This window comes from Jaculus jaculus, chromosome 15 (genome assembly GCF_020740685.1).
Source record: "Jaculus jaculus isolate mJacJac1 chromosome 15, mJacJac1.mat.Y.cur, whole genome shotgun sequence".
Taxonomy (NCBI): Eukaryota; Metazoa; Chordata; class Mammalia; order Rodentia; family Dipodidae; genus Jaculus; species Jaculus jaculus.
In genome coordinates this window covers 61,789,872-61,814,901 of record NC_059116.1, presented here as the reverse complement: position 1 = coordinate 61,814,901, position 25,030 = coordinate 61,789,872, and the positions used below count along the sequence as shown (strand labels likewise).

The following is a 25,030-nucleotide window of genomic DNA, read 5'->3' as shown; positions in this document are numbered from 1 at the left end:
TACACAGGAAAACAACTTAAGGAAGGTTTCCTAGGCAATGTATGGAGGTCTCTATTGTCCACTTGCATCAGAAGGACATAGGGATGGCAAAGAAGAAGGGCTCTGTGGTGGCAGGAGTGTGTGGCGGTGGCTCCTCACTTCTCCATGGATTAGGAAGCAGAGGACTGAAGAGGGCAGGGCTGGGTGTCTACTAGCCGGGTCTCACCTCCCAAAGGTTCCACAATCTCCCCAAACAGTGCGACTGGATGAGGACCAAGTGAAGAAGCACATGAGCGTCTAGGGAGCAAACAGCTCCGTCAAACCACTACATGACTGCTTAACTGGAGAATGACACATGCAGATCTTTTAGCCCACGCTTGAGTTACTCCTACCTTATCACTTTTAGAAAGTTTTGGCAAGAATAATTGGAGATTCCCATCACAGATTCTCAATAGAAATTTAGACCATATGCCCAATAGTTCTTTTATCTCAAGGGAAAATAAAAGCTTCCAAAGGAAATTGTGGGTCATTAAGCTGATTTTCAAAAAAAAAACTTATTGTTTATTTATGAGAGGGAGAGAGAGAGAGAAATGCAGATAAAGAAAGAGAATGGGTGCACCAAGGCCTCTAGCCACTGCAAAGGAACTCCAGATGCATGCACTACCCAGTGTATCTGGCTTATGTGGGTACTGGGGACTCAATCCTGGGTCCTTTGACTTCACAGGCAAGCACCTTAACTGCTAAGTCATCTCTCCAGCCCAGGTTTTTAATCTCTATTTGGTTGTGAGAAAACTTAGGTGTAAGTATAATTTTTGTGAATAATTTGATTTCTGTAGAGAAAATTTTGTTATTTTTATTTAAAACCTGTTATATTTGCCTCCCATTTCAGTGTTTCAAAATCTTCGGATTTGTTGAAGGAGAAAGAAAAAATTGGCAAGACGCACGCACAGCTTGCATAGCGCTTAAAGGAAACCTGGTGTCCGTGCAGAACGAGAAAGAACAAGGTGGGCGAGGCATTTGCGTGGGTAACGTTGTCCGCCAGATGCTCTGTCTGTAACTGATCACTGCTGGTTTGTTTTCTAGAATAAAAACTAGTAAGGAAAAAACCATCAAGCCCTTATTAAGAATCATGTGATTTAGTTTTAGGCCCATGCTTAGCTCTTTGCATTTCCCCCAAGCAGCGAACGCGGAAGCGGTGGTAGGCGGGCCTTGGGCGAAGCATGCTCAGTCAGAAGTGCAGCTTGGAAGCAAAGCCAAGCTGCCCAGCACAGTCCTACCATGTCTTCACCCAACCTGTTTCTCAAACACCCAAAGAAGAGCGGTTCAAAGAAGGAGCACTTGCTGATTTCCCATTTACTTCTCATCTAGGCACTGATATGTAACTCACAGAATAGTAAACTGGGTATTTTATTGTTCTAAAAAAAAAAAAACCCTTCCTTTTATTGACAGTTTACAACACACACACACACACACACACACACACACACACACACACACACACACGGTGTGTTTTGATTATAATACCCTCCCATTCTCTTGTCCTACCTCCCCTCCCCTCCCCTCCCCTCCCCTCCCCTCCCCTCCCCTCCCCTCCCCTCCCCTCCTGCCTTGTTACCCTTCCATTGAATCCCTTCGTTTTTTTCCAATTAGTCTCTTTCACTTCAATGTCTCTCTTGAATTTTTATGCTCTCCTCCACTATCCATATCAAAATCGTGATGATTTCAATATGTTGCAGGTCTTATTCAGGTAATGACAAATGATGTGATGTCAAGAATACAACATGATATCATATCTGATCATAGCATTCCAAAGTACACCACCCCATCCTTTGACTCTCACGTTCTTTCTTCTCTCTCTTCCACAGTGTTACCTGAGCCTCCGAGAGGCTTGGGTAGCGATGGCTTGCTTAGTGCTGAGCTCTCAACAGTGACTTATTCTCAGCACTTTGATGAATTTTTGAGTTTCCCTGGTGATCAAATTTCATATTTTAAATGTGAACTTTGTACAAATGTGGAAAAAATAAGAATAAGGTAGAACTATGGAGGGTGTGTAAGTATGGGTTTCACATCCATACAGCAAAAGCAAGGCATTTGTCACTTTTTTAGTTTTTGGAGGTGGTGGGCCACCTTTGTTGAAATAAGCATTAGGTCAATTTTGTGGTTTGCACTTTAAGAAGGAGGTTAACCAACCACCAAAGATTCATAATAAAGTGGTAAGAGTTTGGGAACCACAGCAAGTGAGTTATGGTTCAGATGAAGTGGTTTGAAAATGTCTTTGAAGATTCACCCTATGTGGCCCCAGATCTAGGACCAAATGAGTGGCAGTTACTGGAAAATATTTAGGGTCAAAATGCAGAGGGCATTTGTGGTGTGACTTTTCCTGGGGAGATATGACTGACAGAGCAAAGATGCAATTGCACTAAGTCTAGCTTAGGGGAGCAGTGAGCTTGTCGAGGACGCTTACAGCAGCGTGGCTGCTCACAGGAGCATGGGCGACTCGAAGCCGCTGGATCGCTGAGAAGCCTGTGCTAGAAATTCACAAAGTGCTCTCCCAAAGGACATGGCACTCCACCGTGTGGATGTTCTGACGCATCACACAGCAGCCTAACGGAGCTCCCCTGGGACCTCCCACAGGCCCATCACCCTCCCCCCCCACGCCTCACACAAGTGGCATCATGCAGGGGACATGAATGTGACATCCACACTAGTCTGCCACATTCTTGCTTTAGCTACCCAGCAGAGAAACACAATAATGGATTTCCTGTCTTTACCACAAAGTGCTGATTCCTGGCATAACTAAATTAGAACCTGAGTAATAGAGATGTGCAGAAGGAAACAATTTTCAGATAAAATAACATTATTCCTGGCAAAACAGGCACACATTGCTGAGTTCTTACTGTGGCTGTTGGCAGTGAAGAAAGAAGTCCGTGCTAAGCGTTGCCAAATAGAACTTTCCTACATTTCAAGTTGAGAGGTCAAAGCTGTGCTTTTATTTAGAACACAAAATAAAACAAAAGTATCTATCTACCCAATGCTCTTATTGTTTTGAAAAACATTGAAAGCCAAGCTGCTTCTTTTTTGTACTTTTATGTTTAGTTAATTGAGAATGAAGTAAAGCTGAGCCCAGCGGTTGCCGCCTCTCTTGTTCTCTAGAGTGAGACAGCAAGGGCTGGTTGGCAGGAATGTTTGCTCGCCAGCAAACAGGTGACTGCGTCTCTGCAGACCTCTGCTTTGCATTTTCTATCAGTAACCCCAAGCGCTGACTCACTCCATTTCCTGTTTATTATTCATGCCACATACTTAAGTGTGAGGGCTTGCACCTGCTGGGCTCCATCCACTGTGGCGCCCTTGGGAGCAAGAAGCTCCTTCGGAGACAGGCGTGGCACATGTTAAGGAAAGGGGGCCACACGCTACCCTTAAACCTTCCATGGCTTCTGGAGTGTTGTCACAACTTCCTCTGCCACAGGATTACTGAGGAAGTGGGAAGTCACAGTGATCTGGATGCTCGGAATTTCTCTGGATCTTCTCACCGGGTGGCGTCAGCCCTTCAGCAGCTGGGTGCTGGGGCTCAGGCACTCATGGGTGGTCACTGGTCCCTAGGAGTTGCCTGCCTGGGGGACACTCAGCCTACTCTTTTGTTTGAGTTTTATAAAATATTGAAAATTTGAGGGCCAGATGCTTCTTGTTTTGACAAATAGTTGTGCTTTTCAGAGATTTTTCTAGGTTGAGAGTTCTTTTCTTAAAAAAAAAAACAGTTTTATTTACTTATTTATTAGACAGGGAGAGAAATAGGCAGGTAGAAAGGGAGAGAGGGAGAGAGATAAAGAGAGAGAGAGAGAGAGAGAGGGAGGATGGGTGTATTGCAAATGAACTCCAGACACGTGGGTCACCTTGTATATCTGGCTTATGTGGGTACTGGGGAATGAACCTGGGTACTTAGACTTCACAGGCAAGTGCCTTAACCTATTAAGCCATCTCTCCAGGCCAAGAGCTTTCTTCTAATTACGGTAATTAGATTATTTTATTTATAGGATCAGAATAGCTGTTAATTCATAGGATGGTATTTTCACTGGGCAGTATTGGAGCTTGAATCCAGTGCCTTGTAAATGTTAGGTGAGGAATATACCATAAAGTTATATCTTTAGTTCTCTTTGTACTTTATATTTTAAGATAGGGTCTTACTGTTGCCTAGGCTGGCCTTGATTTAACTCTGTAGAACAGGCTATCCTCAAACTTGTGATATTCCTACATCAGCCTCCAGAGTGATGGGATTACAGGCCTGAGACACCAGGCCTGTCTTCATAGGATGAATATTTTTGTGAATTAGAAAATCACTTAAGAACACTGTTAAGCAGCGCCAACCTAGATTGGTTGCACAGAATGTAAAGGACGTTGGATGGCCTTCAGCCTTGTTCTGCCTTTGCCCTGGTGTCCTTGAGCAGGTCACAGCTCTTACCACTCTCTGCAGTACCTAGAACAAACCTAGACGTCCATTGTAAGACACTTATCATAGCTCAAAGCTCCATGGCTAATGAAATGCAAAGGTTAAAATGTGTTTGTTTTCATGGTAAGTGCTTGTAAATAATAACAAAGACTTGGGTGACATGCTCAGTATTTTGAAGTTAACATCTTTAAAATGTTTTCTCCATTTGGACTATAAAAGCCTCAAGTTTAAAATCTTTGTGTGAAACTTTCTTTCAGCATTTCTTACCTATCATATGAAGGACTCTGATTTTAATGCTTGGACTGGGATGAATGATATCAATCAGGAGCACACATTTCTTTGGACAGATGGACGAGGAGTTCATTATACAAACTGGGGGAAAGGCTACCCTGGAGGGAGAAGGAGCAGTTTGTCATATGAGGATGTAAGCAGCACTTTCAGGTGGCTTCTCTGGACCCTTTCCATGTACAGTCATTGTATTGATTAATCTCCTATGATAAATAGGAGTTACTTCCTTGTTACTGTCTGGTTTTTGCAATTTTTACCTTCTTCAGTCTGAGCCACACTTGAGGAGAAGTTTCTATATGAGATACTGAGTGGAAGTGTTTGAGACTAGTGAGCCGTAGAGAAGCCCAGCTCCGTGTTCAGCTCAGTTATGCTCAGGACAGACACTTAAAACCACGACTACCCACGGTCTTTGCACTTGCTGTTCCTTCTCCCTGCAGCTTACGGAGAGTCTGTGTTGCCAATGGGGAAGGTGCACCTATTCTAAAGATCCCTTCAGAACCATCAGCATCACAACTAAGCTCATACTTACATGGAGAGAGGCTTATTCTGTGGGAAAATTATGCAAAGTACTTTCATACAATATGAGACTATACTTGTTTATTTGGGGTTTTGGGTTTTGTAGTGCTAGGAGTCAAACCCAGGGCCTTGAACACGCTGGGAAAAGGCGCTCACTGGCTCTATCCCCAGCTTGACTATTACTTCTTTATTTTACTACTGTTATACAATTGAGCAGTCGACTTGTTGGTATCAAATATCATGCTGGGTGGGGGTTATGAAAAGCATGAAGACATGTAAGATTTTTTTTTTTTTTAACTTTAGAAAAGGCTATAATTACACTAGAATGCAGGCATTATATAAGGAAGGAAGAAGAAGTGAGAGTATGTACCAACAGACTCAGGTATACAGTACAAGAGTCGAGAGGGAAGAAACTTTGTAGGGCGGGGTGACATTATCAGTTGGAACAAGTCTACAGGGCTCATTGTGTAAGGCACTGCCATTGTATGGTGTGATGGAGGGAGGAGAAGATGGAAAAGAATAGACCCTGGGGTACTTTTTATAAGGAAGCTTCAAACTAACGTAAGTGGATAGAGAAGGCTGTGGTAGGTCATCAGGTGAGTGATGTCTTCAAGGAAAAGGTTTGGTTATGAGTAATTGCTCTTGAATAGTTTTCTTGTTAGAAAAGAAGTAAGAAAGTATAATTTGGAAAAATATTGGCATACTGTGAGAGTTTGTCTTTACCAGATAAATTGCAAAAAGTAGGGTTGAATACAGAAATGATCTGAATAGAAAAAAATGATCTGAGCAGCAGGGCTCTTATTAAAATCACGGTTGGTAGCAGCATGCAGGGGTGACATACTTTGGCAGTGTGTGGTTTTCTATGCAGAAATTCATTCTCATTGGGAAATTTGGGGCTGGAACTCACGGAAGTTCAGGCAGAATGGAGCGCACTAGGGTGGCAGGAGTTCAAGCGTCCACATGAAGGGGGGGGACAGCTGGTCGCAAAGCCATGTGCTCTAAAGCAGAACGACCTTAAAATTTGAAAGCAAGGAATACTGAGAGATTTTGGCTTATTAATGAGGCGACTTAAATGCTGATTCATACTTGTTTTCTATTTCTTCATTTATCATTTTACAGGCTGACTGTGTTGTTATTATTGGAGGCAAATCACACGAGGCGGGGACCTGGATGGATGACGCCTGTGACAGTAAGCGAGGCTATATTTGTCAGGTGCCCTCTGGTAAGTCCTTCCAAACTTTACTGGCATGATCTGGACTTTAAAATGTGTTTTAAAAAATAAGATCGGGCTGGAGAGATGGCTTAGCGGTTAAGCGCTTGCCTGTGAAGCCTAAGGACCCTGGTTTGAGGCTCGGTTCCCCAGGTCCCACGTTAGCCAGATGCACAAGGGGGCGCACACGTCTGGAGTTCGTTTGCAGAGGCTGAAAGCCCTGGCGTGCCCATTTTCTCTCTCTCCCTCTATCTGTCTTTCTCTCTGTGTCTGTCGCTCTCAAAAAAAAAAAAAAAAAGATCATTTTCATGTATAACAGTAGATTTACTTAACATTTTTTAAACCCATGTAAACCATGGTAGGCAAGCGTGGTCATATTTTATATACTTTATTCATAATTATGCTCCCTTATCATTACCAGAAAGTTCTGTGCAGATTAGTTTGAAGTTGAAACTTTTCCCAATCTTGATAGCAGTTTGAACTACATGCCAGTAAGCTCTCTGTGACTGTGAGAAAATACCCAAGAGAATCAACTCATGAGAAGGAAAAGCTTATTTTGGCTCTTGATTTCAGACGTTTCGGTCCATCCTGGCAGGGCCCCCTCACTTTCGATCTGAGCCGAGGGGGAACACGGCAAGGAGTTTCTTGTGGAGAAAGGCTTCACGCCTCATGGAAAGAAAAGAAAAAGAAAGAGGGAGAGGCTGGGATCACACCCACCCCTCAAGAGACTTTCTTACACCAGGCTCCGGTTCCCATGTTCCACTCCTTCCCAATAGTGCCATAAGCTGGTGGCCAACTTTTAGCACATGGCCTTTGAGGGCATTTAAGAGCCAAACCATAATATGTATTTGCCTCATATGACGTTTTCTTTAAGGCCAGTGTAGGAATCTCACAGTTTAACTCCACAATGTGAGGCACATGTATGGCTCTTACTTGATCTGCACTCTATCCATAAATACTGTAGGTATATGATGTGAGTTTCTCTTTACATATTCATCCTGAATGAGGTTAAATGAAAATGAAACAGAGCATGTGGACAACTATACAATATCGACAACTAGTTACACACAAGAATCAGAAATCCAGAAAGCAGCTAAGGGTGAGGTTTGTGGCTGGGAGAGGACCATCCCTGCTTTGGTCTTGTAGGATGAGTTAGATTTAGAGGCATGCATTCCTCCAGATCCAACAGATTTTTCAAAAACTTTCTGTGAACATTACAGCGACAAAAACCAGCTCATATTTCCAGGGTTGAATAGTTCTGCAGAAATGTTAGTCTCTTCATTCAAAAGTACTACAGAAATGCTAATCTCTTCAACCAAAAGCCAGTTCTGGCCATGACATTTCTTTCTTTTTTACACAATTGGCTCCTTGGGCTTGTGTATTTTATATCTTTTGCTTTAAACAATGCCAAATAAAAATATTCAGAAAAAAACAGATCTTTACTAACCTTGTACAGTTTTTCTTGTCATGTTCATTATATAGCACAATGTAATAGCTATTTAAGTAGCAGTTGTATATAATTGATTTTATGTCATTTAAGGTATAACAGGTAGATAGATATACATAGGTTAGTACTGTGCCATTTTATTTTACTTTTGATCAATGTACATATTAGTGGACTATATGTGATTTTTTTTTTTTTTGGTTTTCCAAGGTAGGATCTCACTCTAGCTCAGGATGACCTGGAATTCAGTAGTCTCAGGGTGGCTTCAAACTCATGGCAAGCCTCCTACCTCTACCTCCCGAGTGTTGGGATTAAACGCGTGTGCCACCACTCTGGGCCATGAGATGTTTAATGTGTGTGTATATTGTGTAATGTTTAAATTAGATGAAATGCCATTTTGTATCTTGGTTGTTGGCAAATTTTGATATGCAGTTCCCTGATAGTTACTGAGGGCAACTGTACTATATGACCTATGATTGTACTATGGCCTGATTATGAGGCAGCCGGTATAAGATTGCAGTGAAAACGATGTCATAAAAAATTATAAAAAGGAAACTATTAATCTTGCTTAAAAATCAAGAATAATGAAAAATATGGAAAAACAGGGAGAACAAAGCTGTTATCTTTGAATAGTAGGTTAAAGATGGGTTTAGTGTCCTAACTTTTATTTTGCTTTCTAAGTGTTTCAAAACTTCTGCATGAATGTGTACATGTGTGTGTATGTGTGTGTGTGTGTATGTCTTTACAGTAAAGGATGCTATTTTAAAGAAACATAAGGTATCTTGGGAAACAGTTCCATTAGTGAAGTGTTTGCCTTGCAAGCATGAGGACCTGAGTTCCATCCTGGACCCATGCAGGTGTTGGTGGGGGCTTGTGACCGCCTTGCTGGAGAGGCAGAGGCAGGCAGGATCCTGGGGTTTGCTCTTCTACCTTGGAGAGTTTCAGACTACTGAGAGAACCTATCTCCATAAATAAAGATGATTTGATAAAGATGATGCATGAGCTTGTCCTCTGGCCTCCATACGCATATGGACATAGTTCACATACACCCTCACACATGTGCAACCACCTACACACACACATGCACACACACACGCATGCACACACACAAACATGCACACACACATGCATGCACACACACAAACATGCACACACACAAACATGCACACACACAAACATGCACACACACATGCATGCACACACACACGCAACATGGTCTTTGCTAAAGTTTAGAAAACACAGAAAGGCATAAAGGAAAAATGCTTGCCCTGATATAACCATCTGCATTTTTCTCTGGATATTTTTATGAATAAACAAATTGAATAGAAGATCTAAATTTCCTAGTTGAATGTAGCCCTCTGTGAAAGTGTTCTTTTCTTTGTAGACTTACTTCAAGCCTCATTTAGCACTTTTAATGATCCAAAAAATTTCCAGTGGCCCAATGCCCAGAACTCTGCATGCTGGGCGTTTTTTTTTTTTTTTTTTTTTTAAGACAATTCCAATACAGGTTCTAAAGACCCTAGTCTGGCTCCTCGGTGTAATGGCTCCGCATTAACACTAGATGGCGGCAGCAGTAGAAGGGAGGCTGCCTGAAAGACCAGAGAAAGTTCGGCATGCACTTCTTCAGGGCATAAGGCAGATCTTCTATTAGACTGGTTTAAGGAGAACAGGACAGAGAATGGGCAAGACAAAAATCTGGCATGCAAGAATATCTAGAGTCACAAGCCAGTAGTTACTATTCTATGAGTCTATGAAGACTCAAATAGTATTTTAGGTGTGTGTGTGTGTTTGAGTGTGTGTACACACACACATGTCCCCGCCCCATACAGGGTCACTTTAACTGTGGCATGGTGGAAGACAAGTTTTAGGTAATATATAAATAAATGAGCATGGCTGTGTTCCAATAAAACTTTATTTATGGACATAAATTTGAATTTATTACAATGTCAAAAATATTAATCTTTGAGTTTTTTTTTAATCCCAGCCATTTGTAGAACTCTGGATTGCAGGGCCTCCAGCCTGTGCCTTAGTTAGATAAGATGACGGGATCTCGGCCAAAGTATAGGACGTTATTACAGAGTGGTGCTTGATCCTGAGGTCCAGGTGGAATTGATCAGGGATTTTTGTTTACGACTTTATTCTAGAGCATGCACACGACTCCTTATGGGCACATTACTTCCAGGTAGAGTCAAATAGACACCAGCTGATGTGAAATCGTGGACAGACTGGAGAAAACGGGAAGAGGGTCAGAAGATTGTTCTTGACCTTGATCTATGATCCAGGCAGAAAAATAAAAGATTAGCATTGACAGGATGATAATTTAATTTGTGACATTAAATTGTGGCACTGCTTTTATCCAAATATTTGGTCTCAATGAATTTGTAACTTTTTTAGTTTAGAAATTCATCCATATATCTACCTTGTTCTTCATATAGTTTTCAAAGTGTTTAATTAGTAAGACATACTGATTAAAAATAAAGCTTTGCTTTCTGAAGTAAGATGCCTAGTGAAAATGTGTTTAACACTTGTCAGTTTGGATTCCTACTTTTCTTATTGTTGTCATGATGGATGAGGTATGGTAGTCATATACTGATGATGCCGTTTAATATTCATTAATAATTCAAATAAAAATATATTTTTTTATTCTAGACCCTTCCTTGCCTGTTCCTCCAACGATAGCTCCAGCAGATGGCTTTATTAAATATGGTGAAAGCAATTATTCCCTCATCAAATCAAAGTTGCCATGGCATGAAGCCGAGAAATATTGCAAAGTGCATTCATCCCGTATTGCTAGCGTTCTAGACCCCTACAGCAACGCATTTGTGTGGATGCAGCTGCTCCCATTCAACGTACCTGTGTGGCTCGCCCTGAACGGTAACTTGGTAAGGTGCTGGGAACATGCCCAACTTGATATGAGTGGTAAATTGTGGTGTGATATGACTCTGTTTCTGTTTACGTGATAGAATCCGTGCTTGGCATTGTCCACGGTTCTAACACAGGTAAGACCTGGTCTGTCCAGGGCTGCTGCAGCCAGTGGTGAAGGAATCGAGTGCACCTGATGAGCCGGGTTACGTTCTGCATCGGGGCGGCTTTATGTGCTGGCTTCTTTCCTTCCTGCCTCACAACTGCAAACTGTGCCATACAGATTAAAAAGGCATGAAGAACAGGAGCGTAGGCAACGGGTGATGTGGATTCCTTTTATTTATTGACTTTGATGTGTGGAAAACACGCTGGACTTGTGATAGGCCCCAGCGGTGGGCAACTTCCACCCACTGCAGTCCATTCTCTTCATTACACAATAGACAAAGAAACACTGGTAGAAAATAGGGGAGGGGAGGGCAAGACTCAGAGCAGAGCGGTGACGGGGCCAGAATTCCCTCAGGAGGACTTTCTCTGTGCCCTGTGCTCCATCTGTCCTCGCGTCCGTCAGGCAGCAGTCACCGGGAGCTCAGCAGATGCTAATCCCAGATGTATTAAAGAGAAATTCCAACAAGGAAGAGGAGAAAGGGGGCTCCCTGGCACAGGTAGGGTCTCACTCTAGCCCAGGCTGACCTGGAACTTGCTCTGCAGTCTCATACTGGCCTCAAACTCACAACACTCCTCTTATCTCTGCCTCCCAAGTGCTAGGAGGTGTGCACCACCATGCCTGGCTTTTTTTTTTTAGTACTAGGGATTAAACCCAGGGTCTCTCAAACATTCTAGACAAGTGCTCTGGCACAGAACTATATCCCTAACCCAAGATGTTCAACTCTTAGATATATTCTGAGATGATAGGAAAAAAAAAAAACCTCCTTTTGTGGAAAACAAAGAAAAGAAAACGAGGATATAAAATTGGGGAGTAGATTGGTGTCAAGTTTAATGTAGTTTTCAATGCCATGACACAGAAATAAACTTACACTTTAGAGTATTTCCTAACTAGATCAGGGACTAGTTAAAAGTAGTCCCATGATGATTTTGTTGACTATGTATTAATAATGCTTAAAAATATTTTTAATTATTTTTGCAAGGAGAGAGAGAAAGAAAAGATAGATAGACAAAGTGGGTGTACCAGCCAGCTGCTAAAAATGAGCTCCAGATGCATGTGCCACTTTGTGCATCTAGCTTTACGTGGGTGCTGAGGAATCAAACACAGGTTGTTAGGCTTTGCAAGCAAGTGCCTTCCTTAACCACTGAGCAATCTGGTCTGGTAAATCAAATGATGAAGTAAAAATAGGGAACATGTTTCAATGTCTGGTGGTACTATATTTAATCTTCTGTTTCTAGTCATTACTTACAAATTCACTTATAGATTTATTAGAAGAGTATTATTAATCACTGAATTTTTTATATTTCAAGATACTTTATTTTCAAAATGGGTCACAACACTAAGCTTCGGGCCCATTCTGCCATCGTACAAGCTACAAATGCTTGCTCAGCAGCTGAGGGGCACACTTAAGTATGTTTGAAAAGTGAATAAAAATCCATATAAAACAAATATTCAAATAGTTTCCATAGGAACACAGATAAGCGTGACCCCATTGCCCAGCCTTCCACACTGCTGCATCTGCGCCAGTTCTACTCTTACAGAGACATTTCAGACTAGCAGTCATTAAGTTAAGTGGACCCCCCAAACCCCTTAATTCAAGCTACACTCGCAGCTAAGAGCTACAAGAATGGAATCCACACATTGATACTAGTGGAAGCACAGGCTGCCGGGTGACGGTCCATCCCACTCTCCTGAGCACAAGACATGGGCAGAGAGCCGACGCCCTGCTCCTCCACTGCAGGCGGGAAGCCGTGCTTCTGAGCTTGCTTCACGAGTTGCCACATTGGTCGTGACATCACATAATAAATAGTAGGCCTCTGGAATCCATTGAGAGTAGAAGCAGCAGCAACAGTGTATGCGCCCGTGTTTTCAAAGAGCATCCAATCACCCACATGCACTTCAGGCAGGTTATAGCGCTCAAGGATCCGATCAAGGCCATCACATGTCCGTCCCCAATGCTGGAGGAGTAACACTGCTCATCTGGCTTGGGTCTCTTCTGCAGCAGGGGCTTCACATGTGCACGATCACAAAGGATGCAATTAAATGATCCACATACTCCACCATTCACGTAATACATACAGGTTTGTTCATTCAATTCATCTTCATCATCGGAGCCAGTCTGCTCCTTCAGCACAATTTTTTTTGGCAATGATATTGACTGCAAGCGTGAAAGCTGATGCAATGTATATCTGCCCAGCTCTGCTACGATTCTCACTCCACAGTCTGATGGAAAGTACTTATCCAGTGCTATGTTGATCACACTGGTGATCTCTTAAAATTTAAGCTTCACGTCCTCAGATCCAGGAAAACCACCACCAAGATCAAGAAGATACATGCTGAAGAGGCCAGTAAGTTGAAAAGGAGACATAAAGGGTGGAGAAAGGAAGGGAGGAGGATACTTAATAGGTTGATATTGTATATATGTAATTACAATGATTGTAATGGGGAGGTAATATGATGGAGAATGGAATTTCAAATGGGAAAGTGTGGGGGTGGGGAGGGAGGGAATTACCATGGGATATATTTTATAATCATGGAAAATGTTAATAAAAATTAAAAAAAAAAAAAGAAGGTACATGCTGAAACCAATCTCAGCTCCCATGTCGAAGACACAGCGGACATCAGATGCTACTTGAACAAGTGTCTCAGGATCTGAGCAGCCACATCCTACATGGAAGCTGACACCAATGACATCAGTATTTAGCTCTTTTGCCCATTCCAAGAGAAGTCTGCTGATTTTGAGTGTGGCCCCAAATTTAACACTGAGGCGACAGACTGCTTTGGAATCATCAGTGGCAATTCTCAAAACCAACTGTGCCTTTGGGTGCACTCTGGTGACTTTCATCAACTCAACTTCACTATCAAATGTCATTATCTGGACTCCACTCCTGGCTGCATACTTAATTTGAGACACTCGTTTACAAGGATTTGCATAGATAATCCTCCCTGGAGGTACCCCAAGACTCTGCCCCAACTGTATTTCAGTCTTGCTTGCACAGTCGAATCCTGTCCCAATGGCAGCTAGGGTGTTCACTGGGGCTCTGCTATCATTACATTTGACTGCACACGAGGAAGAGCTTTTAACCACCTTAGATGTTTCTTTAGAATGTCTCCAAGGTCCGCAACATAAAAAACATCCTTATCATCATCAGAAGAAACTTCATTAATTTTTTGGTCCAGAATGTCCTTGGCAGTAAAACCTTCATCAAGGATGTGGCAGTCAATCTCTTCCTTATGAAAGTTGTTCATGGTTTCCCAATGTGCCTGTGGAAACTAAGAGATGGAGTTAAGAAAATTATTTCCAGCTTCTCAAAGGTATCCAGGAATTTCAAACTTTGTGTCCTTGGAGCAGCACTGGAAATGTTCTCACCAGGCCGGGGCTCTGTGGGCCGGCCCCATGGACGTGCCGCCCTTGTTCCCGCCTGCCGCCTGCCGGAGACCCCAGCTGGCCCCAGGGGGCACCGAGCTGCTGGCTGAGGGCGACCGCAGCGGTGGCGGTGGTGACGGTGGCGGCCGAGAGCAACTGACCAATCACTGATTTTTTTGATATTACCAAGTAGTTTGCATGGGAGCATATATTTGTTTGCCTGAACTTAGTAAGAAAGTAAGCATACACATGGAATAAAAAAATAAACTAGCTTTAAAAAAATGGCACTTTAGCCAGGTCTCGTGGTGCATGCCTTTAATTCCAGCACTCAGGAGGCAGAGGTAGGAGGATCACTGTGAGTTCGAGGCCACCCTGAGACTACACAGTTAATTCCAGGTCAGCAGCCTGGGCTAGAATGAAACCCTACCTAGAAAAAACAAAACAAAACAAAAGGCATCCTAATGCACGTCAGAAGTCAGGAGACCTAGCTCCTTTACTATAAATCTTGATAAATGGCCTCTCTTGTCATTCATCACTGGTGTTATCTCACCAACAGGACACTGAAAAGATCAGAATAGATTAGTGTGTCTCTCAGGAATTCAATGAAAGAATGGCTATTAAATTTTCACTAACATAAGAAACATTACATTTGATATAAAGATCAAAGTTGACCTTGAAAACGAAGTTTCTATGGAATGATAAATATATTGTTTTATCGGTGTTTTCAAGGTTATATTCCTAGGGATCTCCAAGAAATAAACATTTTTGTTTTTAATTTGAGAGAGAGAAAGAGGCAGAGAGAGAGAGAGAGAAAATGAGCACACCAGGGCCTTTAGCCACCCGATGCTTGTGTTCCCTTGCGCACATGTGCGACACAGCGCACTTTGCATCACTGTACATCTGGCTGTGTGGAACCTGGAGATTTGAACTTGAGTTCTCAGCTTTGCAGGCAAGTGCCTTACGTGCTAAACTATCTCTCCAGCCTGAAATAAACATCTTTACGAAAAGATACCCTTATTGAATTGGAATTGGATTGAAATGATTTATAACTTACTTTTTTTGGCTCCTAAATGTTCAAGATTCCATGCCAAATCACAATCTTAAGTGTATTTTTTATTCTTTGAATTTTCTGAAGCAAGCTTGCATTTTCATTGTTATTTTTTTCCATGCAGACCAACAATGAGTACACTTGGACTGATAAATGGAGGATGAGGTACACCAACTGGGGGGCTGACGAACCCAAGTTGAAGTCAGCGTGTGTTTATATGGATGTGGATGGCTACTGGAAGACATCACACTGCAATGAAAGCTTTTATATTCTCTGCAAAAAGTCAGATGGTAATTGGGTATCAAAATATGGGGGATTTCAAAATTTCTGAATATGCCACTCCCCACCAATACTGATGTTATTAAACAGTGATGTATCTTGGATAGCTAAGAATAAGATTAACATCCCTTCAACCTAATCACAGCCTGATGTGCCTATCAACCCATATGAATAGGTCACACTAACAGAGCTGGAGAGTTTGATTCCTTTCACAAGTTTATTGGCTCTGCATCTTTGTCATTTAGGTTGTCCTCTAACTCTCTGCTGACAGGTTATCCAGGAAATTATGATTCCTGTTATTATCAATAGCATGGGTGCCATATAATTACACCAGACTGTATCTGGATTAATCAGAACCTATGGGATTACAGAGAAGGGCTTGGAATCCTGCCAACAGCAATTACATCACAGGCACTGTGATAGCACCTAAGACAATTTGTGTTAGGAGTCCAGAAAGAAAAGAGTGGCTTGAGAAAGGAAACCTCTTACACATTATTTTAGGGTAATTTAAAAAAATATATAGCGTAGTTATAGGATTTATAGACCTTTATCTTAAATTATCAGTATGATTCATTCCCATGATATCATAGTGAAGTTTACTGAAAAATATTTAAAATGATAATGTAAATGAACTCTCAAAAATAAAATGAATGAGCTCAATGACAAGCATTAGATATTTTTTATAATGGGAGGTGATACCATTTTCCTTACCTATGAGATATTAATCTACATATTATAGTAACCTCTGCTTTGATTTATTTTCAATCTCCTTTTTATTTTTTTTATTTTTTATTTTTTTTGTTTTGGTTTTTCAAGGTAGGGTGTCACTCTAGCTCAGGCTGACCTGGAATTCACTATGGAGTCTCAGGGTGGCCTCGAACTCACAGTGATCCTCCTACCTCTGCCTCCCAAACAATATCCTTTTTATTAACAGAAATTCCTGCAACAGAACCTCCACAGCTGCCTGGCAGGTGTCCAGAGTCAGAGCAGAATGCTTGGATTCCTTTTCACGGCCACTGCTATTACATCGAATCTTCATTTACAAGGAACTGGGGACAGGCTTCTTTGGAATGTCTTCGAATGGGTAAGCATCACATTCCTTTAAGAAATCCAAAAGCATCTAAAGTGGTAAGAATCAGGAGTGCAGGGTCATCCTTGGCTACACAGAAAATTCTGAGGCACGTTTAGATACATGAGACAGCACAAAAAAATTCACAAAATAAAAAGATCCAACATTATTTATTTTATTGTGGTGCTGGGGTTAAAACCTGGACCTCATAGTGGTAGGTAAGCCCTCTACCATTCTTGCCCTGAGCTACAGTCCAGACTCATATTTGCTTGTCTATGTTTTGTCATTTTTCTAGTAACAGAATAATAAACATGATGTAAGTTCTAACTTGTAACTTCATAATTTTACAGATAAAAACCCAATCATTTATTGAAAAAAATAATTTCTTCTGTTTTAATGTTCTAAATTCTTGGGGTTCTCATCCTTAGTCATCCAAAATATTGTATTTACTTCCTGGCACCACTAAACTTTTATTTTACAAGCTCCTAGAAAGCAGCATGTTTTATTATCAATATGAACATTTTTACATCTAATTATTGTATTTATGAAGAAAAACAAAATGAAAGTCAATTAAAAATGTCACAATTATTTGTGTATTATTATAATTTTTGTGCGTGTGTATGGAAGGGTCTCAATTCTAGCCCAAGCTGACTTGGAATTCACTCTGTAATCATAGGCTTGCCTCAAACTCACGGTGATCCTCTTACCTCCTGCCTCCTGAATGCTAGGATTAAGGGTGTGAGCCACTATGCCTGGTTATTTTTGCGTATTTTTATTTTATTTATTTTTTTATTTTAGAGAGACTGAGGAGGGGGAGAGAGGAGTGTTGCACCAGGGCCTTAGCCATTGCAAATGAACTCCAGACTCTTGCACCACCTTGCACTTGCCTCACCTTTGTGTGTCTGGCTGGCTTATGTGGGATCTGGAGAGTGGAACGTGTCTCCTTAGGCTTTGTAGGCAAGTGCCTTAATCACTAAGCCATCTCTCCAGCCCAGTGTTTGTGTATTTTTTATTTTTATTTTGTGTATTTTTATATATTGTCTCATGTAGCCAAATTTGCCTTTAAACTCTGTGTAGCCAAGGGATGACCCTTCACTCTTGATCCTCCTGCCTCTATTTCCCAAGTACTCAAATTACAGGCATGAACAACCACAGTCAGATAAAGAAAATTTTTATTTTATTTTATTTATTTATTTATTTATTTTTTGAGGTAGGGTCTCTAGCCCTGGCTAATCTAGAATTCACTATATAGTCTCAGGGTGGCCTCAAACACATGGCAATCCTCCTACCTCTATCACCTAAGTGCTGGGATTACAGGCAAGTACCAACATGCCTGACTTAAACATAATTAAAAAAACCTGGGCTGGAGAGATGGCTTAGCGGTTAAGCGCTTGCCTGTGAAGCCTAAGGACCCCGGTTTGAGGCTCGGTTCCCCAGGTCCCACGTTAGTCAGATGCACAAGGGGGCGCACGTGTCTGGAGTTCGTTTGTAGAGGCTGGAAGCCCTGGTGCGCCCATTCTCTCTCTCTCCCTCTATCTGTCTTTCTCTCTGTGTCTGTCGCTCTCAAATAAATAAATAAATAAATAATTTAAAAAAAAACAACCTTTTCATTGACAACTAATTTTCAAATTTCGTCACAAAAGCATATCACTATGGCGTCTAGGCTGACCTTCTTAGTAAAGGCCACTTAGGTAAATCCCACTGAATAGCATACTGGAATTATTTTACTACATTTTTGTTAGGTCATAACTCAGGGTTCTTCATATGGCAATGGAATACAAAGCTTATTTTGACTCATTTACTTCAAGTTTATTCAGTACCAAACCTTGACCTTTAACTTTCAGTTCTGAAGGAGATAAAGTTTGCTTTAGGAATATTTGATTTGTGTATGTTTGTGTTCAGGCACACAAATGACTATAACTATTATATTTTCCTGGTTAATTGAAACTATCATTATAGAATTTCTTCATAGTCATCAGCAATAATTTTTGTCCAAGAAATTTGTCCAATAGTATTATAGCAACTTCTCTTTTGTATGTATGTGTGTGTGTGGGGGGGGGGTCCTATGAAAGTACTGATAAAGTGGCAATTATGTCTGTTACTTGGCCATTTTGCCTCCTGATTACCCTAGTCTTTCATTATTTGTGTTCAGGAGATATTTTCTAGTGCCTTGCTTAATTCCCTTGTTTCTTTTACTGTAACCACTGCCTCAGGCAGCTGCCATGTTTAATTACCACTGCTAGTTTATTTATTTATTTATTTTGTTTATTTGGTAGACAAATATTCTAAGGAGAAAGTACCCAGCTTATGATGGGTCAACTTAGTAACTTTCAACCTTACTATGAGTTTATTGGCTCATAATCCAATAAATTGGGGATCATCTGATTATTATTTAGTCATTTTCTTAGCAAGCTCTTGAGGATTACAATTAATATGAAGCAATCTAGTTCAGTTTTCTTTCAATTGTATATAAAAGCTTTCTTCATATATAGCTCTATTCCCTTTGCCTTCCTTTGTGATTTCCTCACACAATACATTTACTTAACATGCCCATCAACACAGATTTATAATGACTGCTTTACGTGTTTGTCTGTAAGTGATAAACAGAAATAAGTACATACTGACTTTTATATTCACCTATGTACTTACCTTGCCTAGTGCTTTTTATCTCTTCATGTGAACTTGAATTATTCTCATTTGCTTTTATTTCAGTCCGAAGAGTTCTCTGTAGTATTTCTTGCAGTAACATATTCCTTCTGCCTTTGTCTATGTAGAAACATTCCTAATTTTCCCCTATATTTGAAGTATAATTTTGCTGGATAGGGATTTTTGTGGTCCAGAGTCATTTTCTTTCAGCCATGTGAACATTTCATCTCACTGCTTCCTAGCTTCCATGGTTTCTGACAAGAAGAAGTCAGTGCTATCATGCCAGTATATGATGAATCATTGCTCCTGCTGATGTCAAGACTTCTTTGTCTTCTCACAATTTGATTATCATATGCATGGATTTTTAACTACTTAAAGCTAATAAATGAACCACGTTTTTCTGACGGTTGTGTATGAGCAGTTTGCAGCGTTGTCTTGTGCTAACTTCTTTCATTTGCAGATCCTCAAGGTCAGACAGAGGTGAGAATGTAGGGCCTTCTCAGGTTTCTCTCAGTCATGCTCATTGCATCTTTGTGATTTTTCAGTTTCCTAGCCGTGTGTCAATACTTGTGTGCACGTGTATGTGTGTGATGTGTACATATAGCACGGACATCTCATTCTCTGGCTTTTGCTGTTTTGTTTTTCTAGCTTGTTGTTTTCAACTATGTGGCTGCCTTAGGTAGATTCAAGGTTAAATAATGGCTACTGACAGCTTTAGGCAAACTTGGAGAGAAAAGTCTGTTTGTGGAGGAAGGTCGAATCAGGCTAACTAAAGATAAACTCTGCCAGTGGAGCGTATTAGCAGCTTTCTCGTTGTTGTGATCAAATACCTGACAAGAAACAATTTGAGGAAAGCAGAGTTTATTCCAGTTTACATTTTAGAATTACAGTCTATCATGATGAGGAAGGCATGGCGGCAGGAGCTTGAAGCAGCTGGTCACACTTCATCAGCCATCAGGAAGCAGAGTGGTGAATGCTTGTGTGCAGCTGCCGTGTTTCTTTTGGCTTAGCCCGGGACCCCAGCCATGGAGCGCAGCCCACAGTTAGGATGGAAGGGGTCTTCTCATCTCAATTAGCCTAGTCTAGATAATCCCTCACAGGCTTGCCCAGAGGCCCCTTTCCTAGGTGATTCTTGGTCCTGTCAAATTGACAAGCACACTTATAAACTTATGATAGTCATTATAAAGCTATAAGTTTTTTGGTATTTTTTTTTTTTTTGTGTGTGTGTGTGGGGGGGAACCCATTTCAAGGCAGGTTCACCCTGTAGCCCACGCTGACTTGGAACTCACTCTATAGTGCCAGCATGGCCTAGAACTTGAGGTAACACTTCTGCCTTAGTTTCCAAGTGCTGGGATTAAGGTGTGCACCACCATGCCTGGCTGAACAGTAGGTTTGCACTACAAAATATAACACTGAGTTTTTATTGAGATCTGTCAATTGTATCATCTTATAACTGGCGTTTTAGTTTACTTTTTGTTCTTAATTTGAGTGACATCCTGGTTAATATTCCTATACTACATTGCATCATTGTATTGCCTGAAAATAACCATAGGTTCTTTTCCCCACATTGTCCCGAATACTTGCCAGGGAGGCAGAACTATCTGTACCTCACATCCTCTTTGTCTTTCTTCTTATTACTTCTTCCTGGAATTATTTTCTGTCCCTACCTGAACTCTGCATTCCTTTGTACTTTAATGCTGCTTCTTCCATCCTCCCTTTCTGCTGGCGCATCTAACAAGAATATTTGATATGCCCATAGCTGTATTAGTTACTTTCTTTGCCCAGATAAATACCTGACAAATGCAACCCGAGGAAGGAGAGGGTTATTTTGGCTCATGGTTTGAGGGCACCTGAAGAAGTCACGGTGGCCGATGCGCAGAGTTGCTGGGCGCATTCAGTCAGCAGTCAGGAAGCAGAGAGAGGAGAGGACTGGCATTCAACCTGCCTCTCCTTTTGTACTCAGTCCAGCACATGGCATAGTGCTGCCCGTAGTTAGGATGAGACTTCTTGCTTCAATTAGCCTGAGCTAGAAGCCATTTCACAGACATGCCCAGATGTTTGTTTTCATGGTGATTCTAAGTCCAAGCAAGGTGACAATCAAAAGTAACTATCACCATATTCCATAATACTATTTATTTTCTTGTATTACATTCTTTGTAGTCATTTTTCCCCCAGTCCATTAAACCATACTTTAGGATGGAACCTAGATCTGACTCTTGTGACGTGTCCTGCAGCAGCTAACTGGGCTTTGCCCTTGGGAACCATACTTCAGAATGGAGATGGAAGTTCAGAGAAAAATACTCTCTATTTGACATTCTTTCTCTTGCGTGGAGATGCTGGGCTCACTTTTATCACTGTAAAGTGTTTATTAACATATCTTCAGGCACTTTGAGGAGCTCTCAATGTCTGTCTGTCTGCCCTCTGATGTTTTGCAGGTTCTTCCCTGGCTTCCATTGAAAGTTCTGCTGAATCCAGTTTTCTGTCATATCGGGTTGAACCTCTTAAAAGTAAAACCAATTTTTGGATAGGCATGTTTAGAAATGTGGAAGGTAATTTTTGCCGAGCTATTGTTTAATGGAAAGTACTTCAAAAATATTCTAATGCTGTATATAAAATGATGCTTCAATTCTAGAAAGTTTTGTCTTAAATAATGATTAATCTATGATGAGTTTGAGAAGTCATATTTTTACTTGAGATAACTGAAAGCACTCACGTATTTTATTTTTATTTTTTATTTTTATAATTTTTATTAATATTTTCCATAATTACAAAAAATATCCCATGGTAATACCTACCCCCCACACTTTCCCCTTTGAAATTCCATTCTTCATCATATTACCTCCCCATCTCAATCATTGTACTTACATATATACAATACCAAACCTATTAAGTACCCTCCTCCCTTCCTTTCTCTCACGTATTTTATAATCCTGAAAGTTACTAATTAAGAAATATCTTCTGCAACTAAGTTAGTTTAAGATGATTTAGAAAATATGTTCCTGTTTTTTTGCCAGAATAAAAAGCTACAGAAATATAAGTGTAAAAATTTATATTAAATAAAATAAAAATTTTAATTAAAGCTATGTGATAGGCATATTTTTCAGTTTATCAATATGAATATGCTATGACATAAGATTGACAATTAATAATTTGTCACTATAGACCTGTTATTTAAGAAATCTAGACTGACTGCTTCATTCATGACCCCAGGGAGAACACCAACAACCTCAGTGAGGAGGACCCTCAGTGGAAAGGGGTGGAGGACAGGGATCCCAGAAGATAATCCAAGGGGATCAACACACAGTTTGTTCATACAGTAAAGTTCATAGTAAAAATAAAAATTATTTTAAAAATCTAGTTGTAAACAATCATTAATTCTAGTATTAATAACATGCTTAGAAATTTTGTGCCAATGAGATGAACTTAAGATTTGCTGTTTGTAACTTCTGCTTTTACTGGTTTCATTTGGTGACCAGGCAAGTGGCTGTGGATAAATCAAAGTCCTGTCTCCTTTGTCAACTGGAACACAGGAGACCCCTCTGGTGAACGAAATGATTGTGTGGTTTTAGCTGCTGCTTCTGGGTCTTGGAATAACATCCACTGTACTTCCTATAAAGGATTTATCTGCAAAATGCCAAAACGTAAGTAAAAAGTTTGTTACGTGCTGTGTATGTTCTGAAGCCACTGTTCAGACTGTAAGGTGTCTAGTATAGTATTGCAGTGTGATTATGGCCTCATTGTAAAGTTTCCCCTCTATTGGTGAGAAATCCATTGCTGCCTGTAGCAGGGAGTGAGTGGTATTCTTTGCCTGATTTTGGTTTCTCAGTACATTTGCCATGGTGTATCCATTTAAACACATTCATGTATAACTTGCAGGGCAGCCTGCACAGCCTGACTGCACCATGTCACTGCGCCAAGCAAGGGAACGGAATAGAAGGGGCCAGCCCAAACCAGATAAGGCCACGGGTGCACGTCCTGCAGCACCAGCTTAGCCTGCGTGGGAAACGGAGTGGAAGATGAGGAAAGGAAAGCAGTTAGGGGAATAAACGGCGTTAAATGCTCCCCGTGTGCACCTGTCTGGATGTCAGTTATGTTTTTATACCATTTCACCCGACATTTTATCTTTCTGAAGAGAAAATTCATCCTTAGACACTAAAATAAATGAATTAGGAGGCTAGGCTTGAAGCTTAGTGATAGATCACTTGCCTAACATGATATAGGCTCTGAGTCTCTGATCCTCAGGTCTGCAATCAGTCATCAGTCAATCAGTCAATCAATCAATCAATCAATCAATCACACAAACTAGTTCTGTTCCCTCAGGAGGCTTCTTTTGTTTCAGGATTGTGAATGCACTTAATATTTAACTCTTTCAAGATTTCACACTCTTTGTTGTTATATAAATTACACTCTGGGGTAATACTGCCCTCTTTTCTTTCACTTTCCAGTCAAATCTTGCAACACCTTAGACTCCAGTGGGTCTGGGGTAGGGGTATAAAAGTATTAGTGTTCGAAGGTAATTTGGAGGGCCCCATTTTTTAAATCTTCCAATGTACTCAAACTCATCATGTAGCGGTAGGGTGCCACTATAACACAGACAGACAGAGGGTGAGTAAATGTATATAGGTAGGCAGGGATACAAGTAGATAGTAAAGGGCCATTGATATAGCTGTATTTTCTATCTGCATTCTAGATGCTCATTTATATCAGGCCATCTTTTCACCACATTATATCATCATCCTGTCATGTCATATCATATCATCATAAGCCAATTTTTAGAGCTTTTTCCCCCCAGGATAGAGTGTCCTCTAGCTCAGGATGATCTGGATTTCACTTTGTAGTCTCAGGGTGGCCTCGAACTCTGCCTCCCAAGTGCTGAAGATTAAAGGTGTGCTCCACCATGCCTGGCTACAAGCCAATTTTGAAAGATTACAAATACCTTTGAGCGAAATAAAGTTTGTCATTTACATGTGGCAATTATGGATTTGTGTAAATATTTATTTTTTACAGTTGTTGATGCTGAACCTACCCAGGCATTAATCACAACAAAAGGTAAGGTCATTGTGAAACTTCAAGCTCAGGTCTAGTCATCCAAAAACAGCTTGTTTTAAAGGCTGCCTCAACCCCTCCTTCTCTTACTGCACTTTTAGTAGAATTGCTTGAACTAACTTGGCTTTGTCATTAACTTTTCCTTGAATGATATTTTAGAGGAGTAAATTTGGCAGTCATATCAGTGTTTTTATCTAAAAATTCTGGAAGACATTGTTATGTTGCAAAGAATTGCTTCATAAGAAGAAATTTCAAGAATCCTTTGTTTTAACAGTTTTTTTCTCCTATTTTTATAGACAGCTTTAATGAATTCTGTTTTCCTTGTTGTGTTGGTTGCTAAAGAAACTCGCAGTGAGACTGGCCGTGGTCGGCCACTGCTTGATTTCTCTTTTGAGCGCTATTTGTACGCCACTCATATTTAGAAATTCAGACTCCCACTACCATTTTCCCCTAAATTTTTAATTTGCTTTTCATCACCATCATTATGTTTGTCTTCTGAAACCATGCTTGTTGACAGCCTGAAAGTATTTCTAAGTAAGGCACCTATGTGTATTTAAAACACTGCTGAACTACCTCAGTGTGATTGTAGAGACAGGAAGTATTCTTGCAACTGAATAAAGATGTTAACGTTGTTAACATCTTTTATGTCATGCTGGATCTTGTTTTTAC

At 40.7% G+C, this 25,030-nt stretch overlaps 1 protein-coding gene and 1 pseudogene across 1 annotated transcript in view; one reads left to right on the top strand and one right to left on the bottom strand.

Moving 5' to 3' along the window:
• Mrc1 (mannose receptor C-type 1) overlaps positions 1-25,030 on the top strand; it is a 94,518-nt gene that overhangs the window by 68,459 nt on the left and 1,029 nt on the right. Inside the window, exons 21-29 of the mRNA XM_045135012.1 lie at positions 869-983; positions 4,681-4,847; positions 6,347-6,449; positions 10,531-10,763; positions 15,446-15,611; positions 16,535-16,684; positions 21,751-21,864; positions 22,792-22,956; positions 24,323-24,364. Of these exons, the coding sequence (XP_044990947.1) occupies positions 869-983; positions 4,681-4,847; positions 6,347-6,449; positions 10,531-10,763; positions 15,446-15,611; positions 16,535-16,684; positions 21,751-21,864; positions 22,792-22,956; positions 24,323-24,364 (1,255 nt within the window). The remainder of the gene's footprint in view (positions 1-868; positions 984-4,680; positions 4,848-6,346; positions 6,450-10,530; positions 10,764-15,445; positions 15,612-16,534; positions 16,685-21,750; positions 21,865-22,791; positions 22,957-24,322; positions 24,365-25,030) is intronic.
• LOC105944318 lies at positions 12,526-14,155 on the bottom strand (annotated as a pseudogene).